At 48.8% G+C, this 16,267-nt stretch overlaps 2 protein-coding genes across 3 annotated transcripts; both read left to right on the top strand.

The window, feature by feature from the left end:
* The first annotated feature begins 538 nt into the window (after nt 1-538).
* Nucleotides 539-13,013, top strand: kank2 (KN motif and ankyrin repeat domains 2). 2 transcript variants are annotated; one of them, XM_011604106.2, is made up of 12 exons: nt 539-659; nt 5,488-5,575; nt 7,736-7,794; nt 8,063-9,406; nt 9,483-9,692; nt 9,769-9,877; nt 9,953-10,550; nt 10,633-10,852; nt 11,007-11,149; nt 11,296-11,496; nt 11,606-11,704; nt 11,848-13,013. In XM_011604106.2, exons 3-12 carry the CDS (start codon nt 7,758-7,760, stop codon nt 11,902-11,904), a joined length of 3,018 nt encoding a protein of 1,005 aa, XP_011602408.2. In that variant the 5' UTR covers nt 539-659; nt 5,488-5,575; nt 7,736-7,757; the 3' UTR covers nt 11,905-13,013. The 2 variants fall into 2 exon arrangements, with proteins under 2 accessions (XP_011602408.2, XP_011602410.2); XM_011604108.2 differs by having other exon boundaries at nt 634-655.
* A 1,594-nt stretch (nt 13,014-14,607) lies between these two features.
* LOC101064399 (hemoglobin embryonic subunit alpha-like) lies at nt 14,608-15,517 on the top strand. The gene is made up of 3 exons (XM_003964766.3): nt 14,608-14,769; nt 14,854-15,061; nt 15,320-15,517. Exons 1-3 carry the CDS (start codon nt 14,672-14,674, stop codon nt 15,446-15,448), a joined length of 435 nt encoding a protein of 144 aa, XP_003964815.1. The 5' UTR covers nt 14,608-14,671; the 3' UTR covers nt 15,449-15,517.
* Nucleotides 15,518-16,267: the final 750 nt, after the last annotated feature.

Raw genomic sequence — 16,267 nt, forward strand, 5'->3', positions numbered from 1 at the left:
ATGGTGAAGGTATTGGACACCCCTGTAGGATGGTGAAGCTGTCGGACACCCCTGTAGGATGGTGAAGGTGTCGGACACTCCTGTAGGATGGTGAAGCTGTCGGACACCCCTGTAGGATGGTGAAGGTGTCGGACACTCCTGTAGGATGGTGAAGCTGTCGGACACTCCTGTAGGATGGTGAAGGTATTGGACACCCCTGTAGGATGGTGAAGGTATTGGACACCCCTGTAGGATGGTGAAGGTATTGGACACTCCTGTAGGATGGTGAAGGTGTCGGACACTCCTGTAGGATGGTGAAGGTGTCGGACACTCCTGTAGGATGGTGAAGGTATTGGACACCCCTGTAGGATGGTGAAGCTGTCGGACACTCCTGTAGGATGGTGAAGGTATTGGACACCCCTGTAGGATGGTGAAGGTATTGGACACTCCTGTAGGATGGTGAAGCTGTCGGACACTCCTGTAGGATGGTGAAGGTGATGAACGCTTCAGTAGGATGGTGAAGGTGTTGTACACTAGTAGAACGGTGAAGGCTCCTCCTGGGTGCGGGCCCTTTAAGAGCCGCGGGAGGGGTCGTCGGAGCATCTCGGCTGCGGTGTTTTTGTGTCTCTGTCAGTGAGCGCTCCTGGGCCGAGGCGGCTGAAAGGATTTCCAGAAGGCAGGTAAGAATTAAACAAGTTGGCGTTCCTCTGCGTAAAAACGGTCTATTTTTGTGTCAAATGTGACAGTGCGCCGGTCGCGGCGGCTTCTCTTGACTGAGACTTCTTTTGTGAAGCGTCGTTCCTGCCCACATTTACCGCGAAGTAACGGGTCCTTTATCCTCCAAGAACCCACACCGGCGTCAATTATACTGGCATTGTCCTGTCTAATTAGGTTTCCTTTATGTATATCAGTGTTTATTTTCCTTTAGTGGACACTTTGACCCCCGACAGGTGCCCCGTTGTCTTCGGAGCATCATTGATTACAAAGCGGCGTAAAAGCGCAAAAAAAAAAAAATCCAAATTATAACAAAATTACATATTCTCACATCTAAATGTTGACGGGCTCATTGGGGTAAAATGTGTTCACAATCAAGTATCATTTAAATGGTTAAACCGTCAACATCAATGGAACATCCTGTAAATCCGTTTCTATACGTTCAATTGACCGCGCGTCCTGCTGCGTCTTTTACGCGCACGCAATCCTGCCACGCGGCCGCAACTTTTATCAGACTGGATTAATGCAGGAATTCTTCACTGCCAAATGTTTCCCTCCAGTTTCATCCCTTAACACGCAACGCACTCGGGCGTGTTTGTTGGTGCTGCTTCGTGAAACTTTTCCTCCATTCCGTCACGCTTGACCGTGTTCCAGAAATTAGACCGACGATTTCGGGATTTTATTAAAAGAATGAAAAAAGGGGTAAGGAAGGGGGGTGGACTCAAGGAAGAGTTGAGGCTCAGAGGAGAGCAGGGTGGGTCTGTGCATTCTGCAAATTTTCATTGCTTCCAGATGTTGCTCGACTTTTTGGTTGCTGCCTTTTTGCCCGCACATTCGCTCCTCTGGCCTCCTGTAGACGGTCAGTGAGGGGAGTTTATAGACTGGGGACAAATCAGGGCCGGCGGAGTTACCGTTTTCTCTAATCTACTTTGAATTTCCCCACATAAATTTAAAAAAAAAGCCCATTACTCCTCGCCTCAAACGCATTCATGGACCCTCAAATGGAAGATTAGTGGTTAGGGTTAGTGTGTGTGGTTGTCTGTACCGATTCATCAGTAAACACATCAGATACCGCTTTGATAAGGACACACAGAAGTCTGCAGGATGTGGGGGTGCAGTCATTACCCTGTTACACTGCATCACACAATACACCACTGTCCTGCTGTTGTGTAATGGACTGCTGGCTGTATTAAATCAGGGACCAGTGGGAAACCAGTGATTGCAGCAGCTGCACAGCGCCCGGCCCAGTTCTGTCATCCCTGCCCCGGCGCGGGCAGTGTGGTAATGTGCTGATTTGTAACAGTTTAAAGTCAAACACTCAATTGTGCATCCGATCCACTGCACATGTAGTGTAATTGCTCTGGGGAATCCCTGGAATCCCCAGAATGTCTCCTGAAAGTCAGGTCTGACAACAACCTGAGATTTTTTTTTCATTATTTCAATGTGATTGTCTGCTGGAATGTGATTGTCTCTCCAGCATTTGGGCTCAGGGGTGCAGGGGTGGAATGCAGGGTTATAAACCCCATTTGCACACAAGGCCACACGCCGGGCATTTAAATGGTTGAGCCGGACTAATGAAATTACACCATGAACCCACATGAGACTGTCTATGTCTGTGTCTGTCTATGTTTTCTCAAGGATTAGCTATTCCACACAATTTTACTTGATAAACAATTCTGAATGAATATGTTGATTTTTGTTCTTTTTTAAGCATTAGCATCCAAAGCTGCACTATTTTATCAAGTGCAAATAGATAGAGGTTTCATCCTTTAATGAAGTATCTTCCAGCAAGCATATGGGTCACTCCTGCTTTTGTATTGCCGGGGCCACTAATTCTTTATCAGCCCAAATAATCCATTTTAATCTTTTAATTTTGCTGGAAAACAAGATGGGCCTTTCTGTCTAGAAATAACAGACCCTGATGGTGTGTTCCCAGCTAGATCTCTTTTCAAGGTCTGTTTTTTTAAACAACAGCCCCGCTCACGATTCAGGAAGTCATTGATGAGATTTCCGAGCTCGAAGCGCTTTAACCACTCTGCCGCTGCGCTGAGATTACTTCCTCTGCTCTGCTGTGCCGTCAGCACACGCCGACCTCAGCTTTTAACCCCCATGCTGCTCTGACAGGCACCCCAGCACCCATCTAAAGGCAGTCTGGACTTCGTCTCCCTCCCTCACAGACCCCACAGTTTCCTCCAATCTCCGCTCAGGACTGGCCTCTCTGCTCGGCATCATTCCTTATCCCCACTTCTACAAACGCACAGGAATTTTCTCCCAAATGCTCTCCGTTTTCTGGGGGGGTTCTACTTTTTGGGGCTGTTTCAACGGTGCCGCTCCTCACAGCTCGGCCCCACCCTGTCTTCCTGTTGGAGGTCAGCGCAGTGACCAATGGGAGAGTGGCGGGTGTTTATTCTGCTTCTGCTCTAGGAGTAATGGGAGCTATGGAGCCCCACCCCCTTGGCCGGACCCTCGGCAGCTCCAGACGGCTCAGCCCAGCACCGTCTGCTCCTCACCACTCCTTAATGCACAAAACAGGGCTGTTCAGTCCTGGAGTGAAAGTCCCTCTGGGCTATGATTTCACTGTCCCAACGTTTTAGCCCAAATTAGTCGAAAACCACATGTCCACCAGCAGCATCAGACTTCACCCCACCGCCATGTTGATATGAGATCATCGGGCCTCGTCGTTTCCCAGCCGACCCGCTCGCGTCAGCTTTCACTTCCAGTTGCCTCTACACAAAGTATTCTTAAGCTGTTTAGGGCAGATGTTTGTTAGATTTTCGCCCCTTTATTTATTATTCATTTGGGGCCAGTTGGCTAAATGAAGCCATCTGTCCTGCGGGGAGTGGAGGAGGACAAAGAAGTCGTGGAAGATGCGTCAATAAACAGGCCTCCTGCTGTGGGCTTCATGCAAGATGTAAAACTCTTCTGCGTGTCCATATTGTGTCTGTTGTACAGGAAAAAACAGACCCCATTTTTTCAGTTTCAGACAAAGCGCAGCATCTTGTCGGGATTGTCTATTGTTACTCTATTTTTAGGAGCTGAACGTACAGCGGTTGGTCATTTTTTATAGGGCGCTCGTGTCGGATTTGGAAGGAACGCTCCTTTTATAGATCTTTTGTCCACTATGCGCCGTGCTTACGGGGTTCTTTATGAACTTTCAGAAGCAAAACTGCAGTCATGAGTCACGGCCTGAGAACAGTCATGCTCTTCTCATTTGGGAAGTTTCCATCAGTTCTTTTTATTTTTCTTCTCCTCCTGATTTGGTGGTTCTTTTCTTACTGCGCTGCTTCGTTCCCTTTTCTCTCTTATGACCCTTTTCCTTTCCAGTTTATGTCTCCTTTTGCTGCTCTCTCTCCTGGGCTGGGAGGAAGTGGCTGCCTTGTTTGTGGATCCTCCGGGAGTAGAATGATGGAGCTCCCTTTCCTGTTACCCTTTTCCTTATCACATCTCATATGATTAACTTTTTTTGAACACAAAAACTCGCTCAGCATGATAAGAAGAAGAAGCTGTGCTTGTCATTTGTGGTAAAATGCTGGCTTCTTTTATCTTAAATTTATTCCAGAGATTCATCATCAAGAGCAGAAACGGGGGATCATCTCTGCCCTCGGCTGAATAAATCAGATTAACAGCTACAGCTGTGTTGGTTTGTGGGAGTTATCGGGCCTCAACAAGTGCTGCTGTGTTGGAGGTTCCTTTTTTTTCATCTGTGCTGCGTGGGAGTCACTGGGAGTTCAAGTTGTCTCCTACAAAGTTTAATATTTGTCTCCGTGCAAGTATTTGCCATCTGCACCGACGGGGTTACAGCTAAACTCTCCACAAAGTTCGTCATTCTTGTCCTTTGACGTTTGGAATTAATTTCTTCCATGATCTCCGCTGTCTTTTTCACCCTCAGACACTTCTAGAGCGTGATGTCATCACCCGGCCCTTCATTCTGTCCCCGCTTTTATTGTCAGAACCAAATAGCACTTTTCAACGCCTCATATCTTTTGAGGGAGTTTTTCTCGCTAAACACCACATCTCCCTGAGATTCCCCTCCCTGGCGTTCTATTAGAACCAGCTGTGGAAGTCGAGGCCGAATGAATGGCTCTTTGTGATTCGGATGTCGTTCCAGTCGGAAAGGTCCGTTTCTCCCGCTGTCACTCCGCCCTCTCTGGTGCGGCCGCGACGACAACAGCACGAAACGACGGCGCAAACAACAGCGAGGCTTGTGGAGATAATATCCAGAGGTCAGCATTATTTTGGGGTTCTGCGAGACCCTCTGACAAAATGTCGACCAGGCTCCCAAAGTCGGGGGATCAGCAGAGCGGATGGTTTGAGAGCGAGTCGACCAGGTCACCAAACCGGTCTGACTTTGAAAAGGCCTCCTTCGCAGATGACAGCTGTTCCCACAAAAACCAGGCGGCTCTGTTAGATGTGTGGCTGTGTGTGTGTGTGTGTGTGTGTGTGTGTGTGTGTGTGTGCACCAGAGGGTTTGAAGTTAGTCACAGTAGCCAGAAAACAGCCCCGTTATGCGACTACGCTCCATCAAGGCTCGACTGCGAGAAAAGCCTCGCTGGCGTTACATGGGGGCATTTTCTTTCACATCCGGGGTGTCAGTTACAACCACTGGAATGTTTTTTTCTGGCTTTGCAACCTGTGTTTACCGTCTTGCGGGGCACCGCTTATTGTGACCTGTCAGAAGTCTGTTTTTATCCGTGTCAGCACGGATAAACACCTCTTTAATGAGTTTCAAATGAGTACTCAATTTTCTGAATTTGTTTTTCAGTTCTAGCTCATTTCTGCTCTTGGCTCCTGCAGGTGTTGGCTGCAAGCGATCGAGGAAAGGACGGGAGCACGAGGAGTCCGGACAGCAGGAGAGCTCTGGTCCTCGCCGAGCAAGCAGCTGGTATGAGGCGGAACATAAATCCCTCTTTTCCCAAGTCACAAACCGTACCCAGGCTTAAGAGGAGCAGTAATCACCAAAGGCTGAGACAGTCGGGAGGGCAGTGGAAAAATCCACCTCTGGGTGGTGGGAAGACTGGTATTTCCAACTTAGCAATGTGGAGGTCTAATCCTTTGTGATGGCAATAATAATAATAAGATGACTCAATGAATGGAAGCAGTGAGTTTGATAAAGCCGGCAGAGATGACCTCGAAATGAAACCTGGCATCGCGAATTGGTTTTCAGGGTGGTCTGGGTGTTCTGGCCCATCAGGGAGCGCCGCCCACATCTCTTTAGTACATGTTATGAATAAATACACGAACATGGTGACCTGCGTTCATGCTCGTGATAACATTTAGCGGTGGGACAAACTGCAGCGTTGTCGCCCTGACGTCGCACAGGACATACCACAGACGTGTAATTTGTGCTGGATGACCTGTAGCTTACCCCCTGAGGGTTGTTTTAATCTTAATGGAGGGGGATGAAGGGAGCGGAACAGGGGACGTTAGCTTCCGCTAGTGTGGTATGCAGTTAAGGGAGTTGGGGGGGGGGGGCTAAATGGGGGCAAGGCGGCACTCCTGGATGAAACAGATAGAGGGGAAGGGCGAAAACTGGCTTCTGTTCAGATGTCCAGGAGAAGGTCCCGCCGAGTCCGTCAGCGTTGGAGGTACGGGTGCGGTGTTACGGGTTTATTGAGGTGAGCTGATGAGGACAGACGGCAGAGGAGAATCAGTCGGCGGACTGTGAGTCGTGTGCGTGAAAAGATCGTTTTCGGGAGTCCAATCCACACTGTTGGATTCAAAGTGGATCCGTCAGCGCGGCCTCCTCTGTTGGGCTGGGATGTTTGGTCGCCAAACTGCAGTTTCTAATTATAACTCATCAAGTGTCCCCTGTCAACGCTGGCCTCCACCCTGATGCAAAGTACACACACACGCGCACGCTTGTGCTCACATTTTCCCTCCCAGACCCTTCCCCTCCTCTCTGTCCTCTCCTGGCTGCTGCAGGAATGCAAACTGCCCAACGTGCAGCATGTAGGCAGCACGATGCTCAGATGGGCTCGAGCAGCATCACTCATGTAGGGGTCGCCAACGGCGTCAGTTGGCGTGGCGTGTTGGAGGCCTCTGGACGCGAGTCTGCCTATCTGTGCCTCCTGGTGTGTGGCCATCTTTGTACAAGAGGCTGACGAAGGGGAGCAGATAAGGGGCCGATATTAAGCTCCAGAAAATACCACGTCAAGTTAGTCACTGTTTCCAAGTGCCCTACTTTTCACGACCGAGCGAGCGCTGCGAAGGATCACAAGATAGAGCGCACGAGGGAGAAACGGCTCCACTCAAACCAGAGACGGTTCTCACCGAGAAAAAAAACCCAGCAAACAAACCTTAAAGCCAAACTCCTGCAGTTCAGCTCTCTGAGTTCATCGGCTAATTTGGTGCATGGCTTGAACATTACATCCCCAAGTTCCCATAAAGTGATGACCTAGAAAGTTAATCATTTCCAACAAGCCGCCGTTGTCGGCTGTGCACTTCTCCGCCGAAAGCACGGCCTGTAGAGACAAAGAGAAATTCACTGAGCTTTCAGTGCTGAATAAAAAGAGAGGCGGCGAAGCTAAAACCTCCTGATCAACAGGTGACTCAGGGGGGAAAAGCAGCCAAGAAAAAAAGAATCATAAAGCAAACAGGATAAACAGACAAGAGGCAGAACAAGGGAAGGTGCGGAGAGGAGAAAGAGGCGAGCCACTGCAAACCCTAAATTAAGAAGCCAAGTTAGCGTCCACAGATGATTCCTAATAAGGCATTCGCAAACCTCTGTCCGGGAATTAGCTGCCAGGAAACTTTCTTTTGTAGCTCCACTCCTCTGAACGCTAAGAACAGAAACAAACACAGAAGTGAACGTGGCCCCGGAGCAAAAGAGAAATCAGCGGATGCCCTAGAGGGCAGAGGAGGGTGAATGTTGGGAGAGAATAAGCAATAAAACTATTTTTGGAACTCACACAAAAGCAGCATTGAGGTCAAAAATAAATGTGTAGACAACAACAATGAGAGGTTGCTGGGATGCCTGACTGCAGCTCTTGAATTTTTTTTTTTGTTTAAATGTCATTTAATTGCTGTTTTCTCATTGATACAGGTGAGGGGGGCACAGACTCAGGATGGCTCAGGTGTTGCATATGGACCCCGGGTTTCCAGGTGCAGCCTCTCTTTAATTAAACCTGTACATCCTTCAAAGCATCATTTCTATTTACAGAAAGACTTCTTTAGTTAATATATGAACTTTTATGATGGGAGAAGGGCTTCAGCAGCTTAAAGTAACCCCAGAAAGTTCCTGCTTGTGTCCACTTTGCTTGATTATTTTACAAATACACAGAAGCCCAAAGTCAATGCAATTTTTTGAAGGCTCAGCCCAAGATTAGACTCAGATTTCCGTTTGTTTAAAGTTGATTTCCTTCCTCCTCAGGGAAACTCAACCCCTCTGCTCCCCCTTCCCTCCATGGCAAAGAGCAGGAGGCACCCTACTCAGTGGAGACCCCCTATGGCTACCGTCTGGACCTGGACTTCCTCAAATATGTAAATGACATAGAGAAGGGAAACACCATCAAGAAGGTGGCGGTCCAGCGCCGGCCACGCTATGGATCCCTGCCGCGTGGGTACGGCTACACCGGCTCCTGGTGGACCTCCACGGAGTCTTTGTGCTCCAACACCAGTATCGACAGCCGGCACTCGTCCTACTCCTACTGCGCTCCCGGCTACCACAGCACGCAGAGGCCCAGTTTCAGCACAGCTCGCGTGGAGAAGACCCTGTTGGATGCACGCAGGAAGCTGGAGGAGGAGAAGGAGGGACGGAGATACTCTAACCTGGGCAGCATGAACAGCAGCGTGGCGGGCTCCAACACCTCTCTCAGCAGCGCCCACAGCTTCAACAGGGCGCACGGCGGAAGCGGGTCCTTCACACCCATTAATTCTGGCCTCTCCACTCCTGTGACGCCCACACCAGCCCACCTTCAGCATGTCAGGGAGCAGATGGCCAGTGCTCTCAGGAAGATCCGCGAGCTGGAGGAGCAGGTCAAGACCATCCCGGTGCTGCAGGTCAAGATCTCCGTGCTGCAGGAGGAGAAGCGACAGCTCAGCGTCCAGCTGAAGAGCCAGAAATTCCTGGGCCACACTCTGGGTTTCAGCCGAGGGCGTTCTCGCGGAGAGCTCTACATCGACATTCCTGAGGAGGAAGTGAGCGGCGGCGCTGCGAGCAACACTAAGACAGCGGGACCACTGTCTCCCACCACACCCGATGGCTCCAAGCAAGATTCGGGGTGTGAAATCGAGGACACGGTGATTGTGGGCGGAGCACGTCCCGATGCAAAGCGGGAAGTACGAACTATCGGAGTGGGGCCAGAGGCCGTAAGAGGCAGTCGTCAGGTGGGCGTCGGTGTTAGGGAGGAGGACCTGGGGCTGCTCCCAGAAACAGAGGTTCTTAAGAGTCAAGTGGGTCAGCTGGAGGGAGAACTAAAGAGGACAATGCAGGAGCTGCAGGCTGTGCAGCAGCAGGTCACAGCGGTCCAGAATGCCCCTCAGGCAGAGCATCCGGTCATGGCTACTAACACGGGCTGGCAGGAGCCCCAAGGCTGCAGCCTGCACACCCTGGTCAGCTTCACACAAATGCCCCAGCAGAGGCAACAGAGAACTGTGGGAATCCAGGTTTACACACTGGAGCAGCCCACTGTGGTGGGAGTGGGCACGCCGTTCCGAGCTGAGATCTGCAGCCCCCCTGCTGCGGCCGAGGGCCGCCACAGAGGACTCGCCGAAGGTTTGGATTCAGCTTCAAAGACGACGTGTTAGAAACAGACGTGTGTTACCTGAACTCTCTGCTTTCCCTCTCGTAGATACGCCAGTCGAGTTTCCCTTAGCGGTGAGCTCCAAGCAGGTCCGCGACGTCCTAAAGAGCGAGCTGTCCACCTCGGTGCCCATTGCTGCTCCCGCCATCGCTCGAGGCAGGTCCGGTCATCAGATGGGGGCGCTGCATTCTAAAGAGGAAGACGCACAACCGCATCCACCAGCAGATTCTACGCTCGCGCAGGAAGGTGCCGCCGCAGGTAACCGGTCCGAATCAAGCCGTCCTGAACACGTGGTGCCTCTGCAGCGAGCTTGAGCTGTGGATCTTTTTTGCAGCCTCATCTCCGTCGTCTACGCTGAGGTCGATCATGAAGCGGAAAGCAGAGGGTGAACCGGGATCCCCCACCACAAAGAAAAACCTGCAGTTCATAGGAGTCAACGGAGGGTAGGCGTTAGCCGCCGCAGAGCTGGCGCTCGGGTTCGGTCGTGCGTGGTGATAAAACCTGTTTTCGCCTCACAGGTACGAGTCCACGTCATCGGACGACAGCAGCAGCGAGAGCTCCGACGAGGGCAGCGACTCCAGCGAGTATCACGAAGCCCGAGAGAAGCTGCCTGAATCAACACTCCAGCACCAGCAATTAACCCACAACAGGCTTTCTGATGGCACCGGCGTCCCCCAGCAGGCCGCCGCCACCCAGCCGAGTCCCCACCAGCCCCCCGCCGTGGACATGGGACAGTCGGAGAAACCTTTCCAGTCACCAGCAACAAACTGCCCACCAGCCGCGGACGCCGCACTGAACCCCGCCTCAAAAAGAGTGGACCAGCCGGGCGAGCAAGCCGCCACGCCGCACGGCACCGCACCCACGTCTGGGCAGGGTTCCACGATACCCCAGGTTAACTGCTCATCGTCGCTTGTCGCTAAAACCATCGAGGTCACCAAGCAACAGCACACTGGAACGACCGTCCAGGCAGAGCCAAAAGTGGCCGCCGAAAGCTCTGACACGGTTTGTGCTCCGGCCAACCCGGTCAGAGTGGAGCTGAGCGACGGTCTGATGTCGGCGCTTCACATCCTGCAGAAAGCTCTCGGGGATCCCAACGCGTTCAGCCATCAGGAGGCGGTGAGTGTTTACATTCGCTGACCTGTTGGCGAGCTTCCTCGGCGACAGCTTCTCTAATCGGCCTCATTGTGTCCGACCCCAGAGGGCCGCCTACACCACCGTGCTGCAGGAGTGGCTGCGCGTCTCCTGTCACAAAGCGGCGGACACAGCCGTCGTCCAGGCCTACATGAACGCCTTCGCCTCCATCTCCCCTCAGCTGCTGGAGTTCGTGATCAACATGGCAGACGGCAACGGGAATACAGCGCTTCACTACACCGTCTCCCACTCCAACTTCCCTGTGGTGAAGCTGCTGCTCGACACCGGTGAGCTGGGCGCGCGTTCGGGCGCTCGCCTGTGCTTGTTTATTGTCCTCGGCAGTCGTTTTTGAAGTTTGTGTGTCATGAATCACACACCTCAACTGTGTGCGACATGGCTGTTGTATCATCTGTCACCCTGATTGCCCCCTTCACCTGACAGGACTGTGTAATGCTGACAAGCAGAACAAGGCGGGCTACACGGCCATCATGCTGACAGCTCTGGCTGCCTTCCACTCGGACAGCGACTTTCAAACAGTCCTGCAGCTGCTGCGCACAGGCGACGTCAACGCTAAGGCCAGCCAGGTGCGCCCCCTACTGTTTCTTAAGAGTTACTGCACTGCACTACGACGCAGCAGTTTTAAAAAAATAGATAAATAAAAAAAGAAATCCTGTTTGAACGGCAGAAAGTCAGTGCTGAGTTCAGCAAGTTTCTGAATGTCTGTTTTTAGGCCGGACAGACGGCGCTGATGTTAGCAGTAAGCCACGGTCGAGGAGACATGGTGCGGGCTCTGCTTTCCTGTGGGGCACAGGTCAACATCCGCGACGACGATGGCTCCACGGCCCTCATGTGCGCCTGCGAGCACGGCCATGTGGACATTGTGCGTCAGCTGCTGTCTGTGCCAGGCTGTGATGCCACTCTGACCGACAACGTGAGCACACATTTCAGTTTTAACATCTGCATTTCCCCCCCAGCGTTCGTATCTTTTTTGACAAATGGCGTGAGTAGATGCCCTGACTTCCTTCCGCACTTTGATACAGGACGGCAGCACTGCCCTGTCCATCGCCCTGGAGGCCAGCCAGAACGACATTGCTGTACTTCTGTACGCTCACCTCAACTTTGCAAAGCCCCCTTCCCCTGTGAGTCCTTCAACATGCTGCTAATGCAGATGAATCATTGTAAAGCAGCGTTTAACAATGATACGACAATCTGATAATCTTGTGCGTGTGTGTGTGTGTGTGTGTGTGTGTGTGTGTGTGTGTGTGTGTGTGTGTGTGTGCAGGTCTCACCAAAGGCTCCTCTGTTGGGTTCTTCTCCCCCTTCTGGTGAAACAAAATGAAACCTGCAGCGAATCCACAGAAAGCCCCCTTTACTTCCTTTTTCCATCCGTTTAAATCCCATGAATTCTTTTGTGCGTGCATTTATTTCCCGATTGCCTTCATTATATTCCTGTCACTGTTTGCGTTGTTTTTTTCAGTGTTCATGTTAATCACAGTGGGGGTTTAGAACATGGTCAGAGATGACGAACATCTACTGACTCTACACAATCCAATAACTTGTACATTATTACACATTTGTTTTATTCCATACGGTTGTTGTTTTTGTCGTGCCACAGTTTTTTTCATGTCCGACTGTCATTTAAGAAAACAAACGAGGACCTTTTTTCATTTCAAGTGTCCTTGCATCGACCAGCTCGTTGGTGCTACAGAGAAGTAATACACAAGAACACATCAGCCTATTTATACTCCAGATTTAGTATTTTGCTACTATATTTTTTATTTGGATTAATTCAGGGCCTTCAAGGATCAGGATTGACTTTTTAATTTCCCAGGTAGTTTCTAACTTATTGCATTTTAACTGAAGGTGAAAAGTAACCTTACCTGTAGAAAATATATCACCCACACAGACCCAAAGAAACCCGCTCAGCTGAGCTCAGTGACACTGTACAATTCATCAGGAAGGACAAGAGACGTCAATAAGCGTGTAGGAGGCGGTACTGCGGTCGGTTTCTATATATGTGAAGGTATTTGGGATGGCTGTAAAGAATGATTGGAGAGTTTTTGTCTTTGTAAAATTCTGTGCTAAGATTTATCATGGTGTGTTTGTAGCAATGACTGAAGGCAGGAAGAGTCGTCTGGGAAAGGAGATGTGAATATCATAATAATATATGTCAGCACCAGCTGGTAGTTGGACCTGAACTCAAACACCTTGAAGCAAAAAAACTTTCTTTTTTTTTTATACAAATTTTGTTCACGATCTTCACTTTGAAGCAATTGAATTTTTTAATATAAATTTTAACTTAAACGTTTTATATAGACAGTTTGTGAAGCTCACCTCCACTTTGTGTAATCGCACAGTTCTCTTGTTCAAAGGTTTGTTTTTTTTTGGTTTGTGTAAAATTCTAGATTGTGTTTTCTTGGTTGGGTAATAAATGTAGACCACACTGTTTCTCTTGTCTTTGTTACATTTTGAATGATGGTAGGAAAAGCGCGAATCTGGTGATAATAAAATCGATCCTTTGGGAGGAAATAGTCATAATGAAACTTCGTGTAATGTCCACTAGACGGCGACCAAGCGCAAAATATTTCAGGTCACCACGCCCTCAGTGTCGTTTCCAGTTTATTTTTATACACCAGATTACTTGACATTTTTAGCAATAAGTCTTTCATTTGAAACACAAAGTGTATATAACTATGATAACAATTTTCTTCATCTCTAGCTCAAATATAGTGAGTAATATGTCTACTGGAGAGGTGATTTATGCTCCAATATGATGGATTATTCTGCAAATTTTTAAAGAGATAAAGTGCATTTAAAAAAAATTGAATAATAAAAAAATCTTTTATGACGTTGAAGTCCCAAAATATTGGCGCTGATGTTGCTGAAGGGCTGCTGTAGTGCAGAGACGCTGGTGCACCACCTAAACAAACACACGTTGGCTCTTCAGGAGGGTTTAGATGAAGCCATTACGCTGCTTTTACTGTTCGGATTCTTTCATTTAAGCTGTAATCTCACATGTGATGATGTTCATCTCTTACTTCAGCAGAGCGTCTCATAAGTTGAACAACAAAAAAAAAGGCACCAGATGTTTTCTTCAGACAGCTGCTTATCTTTGGGAGGAGTAATAATAGTGAACATCAGACGGTACCAGCCCAAAGGCTTGGGGACCTGAAGGGGGCTAAGCCAGAAAATGTATCATCAATGATCAATCCCTCCATATTTATCATATTTATTTATAATTTTCTATTCTAACTGTCATTTGTATTGTTTTCCTTTTAAAAACAGTTTGGGAGAACCACTGGGAAAAGTATTTTTTCCATGGGAAATAATCTCATTCTAACATTAAGTCATTATTTTTATCCCAATATGTAACCACTTGTGTCATTTAACATACAATAACCCTTTTTTGCCCTCCAGCCACCACGTTATTCTGCCTTCTTCTCAGTCGTGGAGGGCAGCAGTTTGTGCCTCTCCACTATCAGCTGAGCAGCACGCTGAGAAAAGAGCATCTTATCGGGACATTTGCTGACCCTCCCAGCTGTGAGCTGCAGAGAGGGTGAATCAGCCTCAGAGGGGCATCAAAAAGTTATAATGTTGGAACGTTACCAAGGGATGAATAAATCTGCTGAGTGATAGCAGAACCTGGATTCTAAATCTGGCTGGTGATGAACAAAGGCCAGAGAAAACACTAAAAGCAACAGCTGGCACAGATTAAACATAATAATGCCATATTAATTAAATATTAATATTTAATATCATTACATTTTTGACAAGTTAATAATTATGTTGTGTTACTATTTCATTTCTTTTGTGTGTTGCATAGAATTCTTTATTTATGAAATATAATGTGTGGCTATTTTATATTATATGCATTTACATTATTTATATTGTAAATACACTCATATTTGATCAGTCAGCTATGACAGAGATGCAGCTTTCACTTGAATCTATAGTTTAGAAGGATTTTTTTGTTATCTTACACAAAGTGGGATTGTCTTCTGCAGCCTATCTTGGAGGTGGTCCTGGGTGTGTCCACGCTGCCTTTCAAGCATAAAAACCCCCTCGAGGGTCTTCACCATTGTGGTATTCAACCCAACAAACTCAAGATGACGAGTCTCAGCGCAAAGGACAAGGATACAGTCAGGCTCTTCTGGGGCAAACTGGCTCCCAAGAGGGAGGAAGTTGGTGCCAATGCTCTCTGCAGGTACGTATGAGACCATCTACATGTTCCACAACGGCTTCATTTCCACACTCACGACCCCTGTTTTTCTTGCTTTTTGCACGCTAGGCTGCTCTCAGTGTACCCTCAGACCAAGACCTACTTTGCTCACTGGAAGGACCAGAGCCCCACCTCTGCCTCAGCCAAGAAGCATGGAATCACCATCATGAACGCCATTGGAGACTCCGTGTCCAAAATCGATGATCTGAAAGGAGGTCTCTTCAACCTGAGCGAGCTGCACGCCTTCACCCTGCGTGTGGACCCCGCCAACTTCAAGGTAGAGACGAGTCAGGCACCAGAAACGACCCTCACATTTTAGAGTCACAAACCCAGACCTTCATCCAAGACCTTAAAGAACTAAAACAGAGCAGAATTTGAATTCTTGGAGATTTTTAGACATGTTTACAGCTCACAGAAATAAGTTCAGATGAATATTTTCTTTGATCGGGTTCTGCAGAAGTTACGATGTTCTTGGGTTTGGATTGACGATGAAAACTGTGTCCTGACATCTGTGTCCTTGTGCTCTCCCTCACAGCTCCTGGCTCATTGCATCATGGTGGAAATCGGCATCATGTACCCCACTGAGTTCACCCCTGAGGTCCATGTGGCTGTGGACAAGTTCCTGGCCTCTGTGGCTCTGGCCCTGGCTGAGAAGTACAGATAAACAGCAGGAGAAAGCTGCCAAAGTTTAACGATGCAGAATGATCAATAAATGCATGACAACTAAAGGAAACCTGTTTTGGTGTCTTTGTTTATCTCTGAAGGGACAGCGGTCACAGACCAGGACAAATTAAGATTGACTAAACCAGTTTAAACCCCTTCAGGGGGGTTCCGCTCCTCCAAGGTTGAATTGATGCTTGTATGTCGCAATATTTCAGAAACACATCTCAAACCCTTTATACACCAATTTCCTCACACACAGACTGATGTTCTCCAGGATTTTCCTTCTTTGACTTGTGAGGATCATGACTCATGAATGAAGAAAGCCCAAAAATTTACTGTCTCAGAAGACTCAAATATTATGAAACAAATTTACTTTTGGAGACGCTAATTAGCTAGTTAGCCTGCAGACTGTTTCCTGGGTCTTTGGTGGTCTCAGTCTGGTGTCAGAGTTCTGTAGGCAGGCACATTCATGGACAGTTGGGGGTAGACCCAGAGAGGAACAGCAGTGGCCCAGGGGACCAATGTCAACTGCTGGTGTTCTATCAGGTCAAAGGTCAGCTCAGCCATCAAGCAGGAGACTTCCCGTGTCCTCCTGCCGACCAGCATTATGGAGATGCTGCGTTCATCTTGCAGCCATAGAGAGTCGTTAGGCTGTTGTGAAGACGCCAGAACCGCCAGAACCGCCAGAACTGCCAGTGCAGAAGAGCTGAAGGCCCCTACCAGACCCACCTCAGCAGAATTCCTGCAGGTTCAAAGTAAAATTACCCGTGATCTGTTGACGGTTCCTCTCTCACACATCGACAACATGGTTCTGTGTTTG

The sequence above is a fragment of the Takifugu rubripes genome, chromosome 5 (genome assembly GCF_901000725.2).
Source record: "Takifugu rubripes chromosome 5, fTakRub1.2, whole genome shotgun sequence".
Classification (NCBI taxonomy): domain Eukaryota; kingdom Metazoa; phylum Chordata; class Actinopteri; order Tetraodontiformes; family Tetraodontidae; genus Takifugu; species Takifugu rubripes.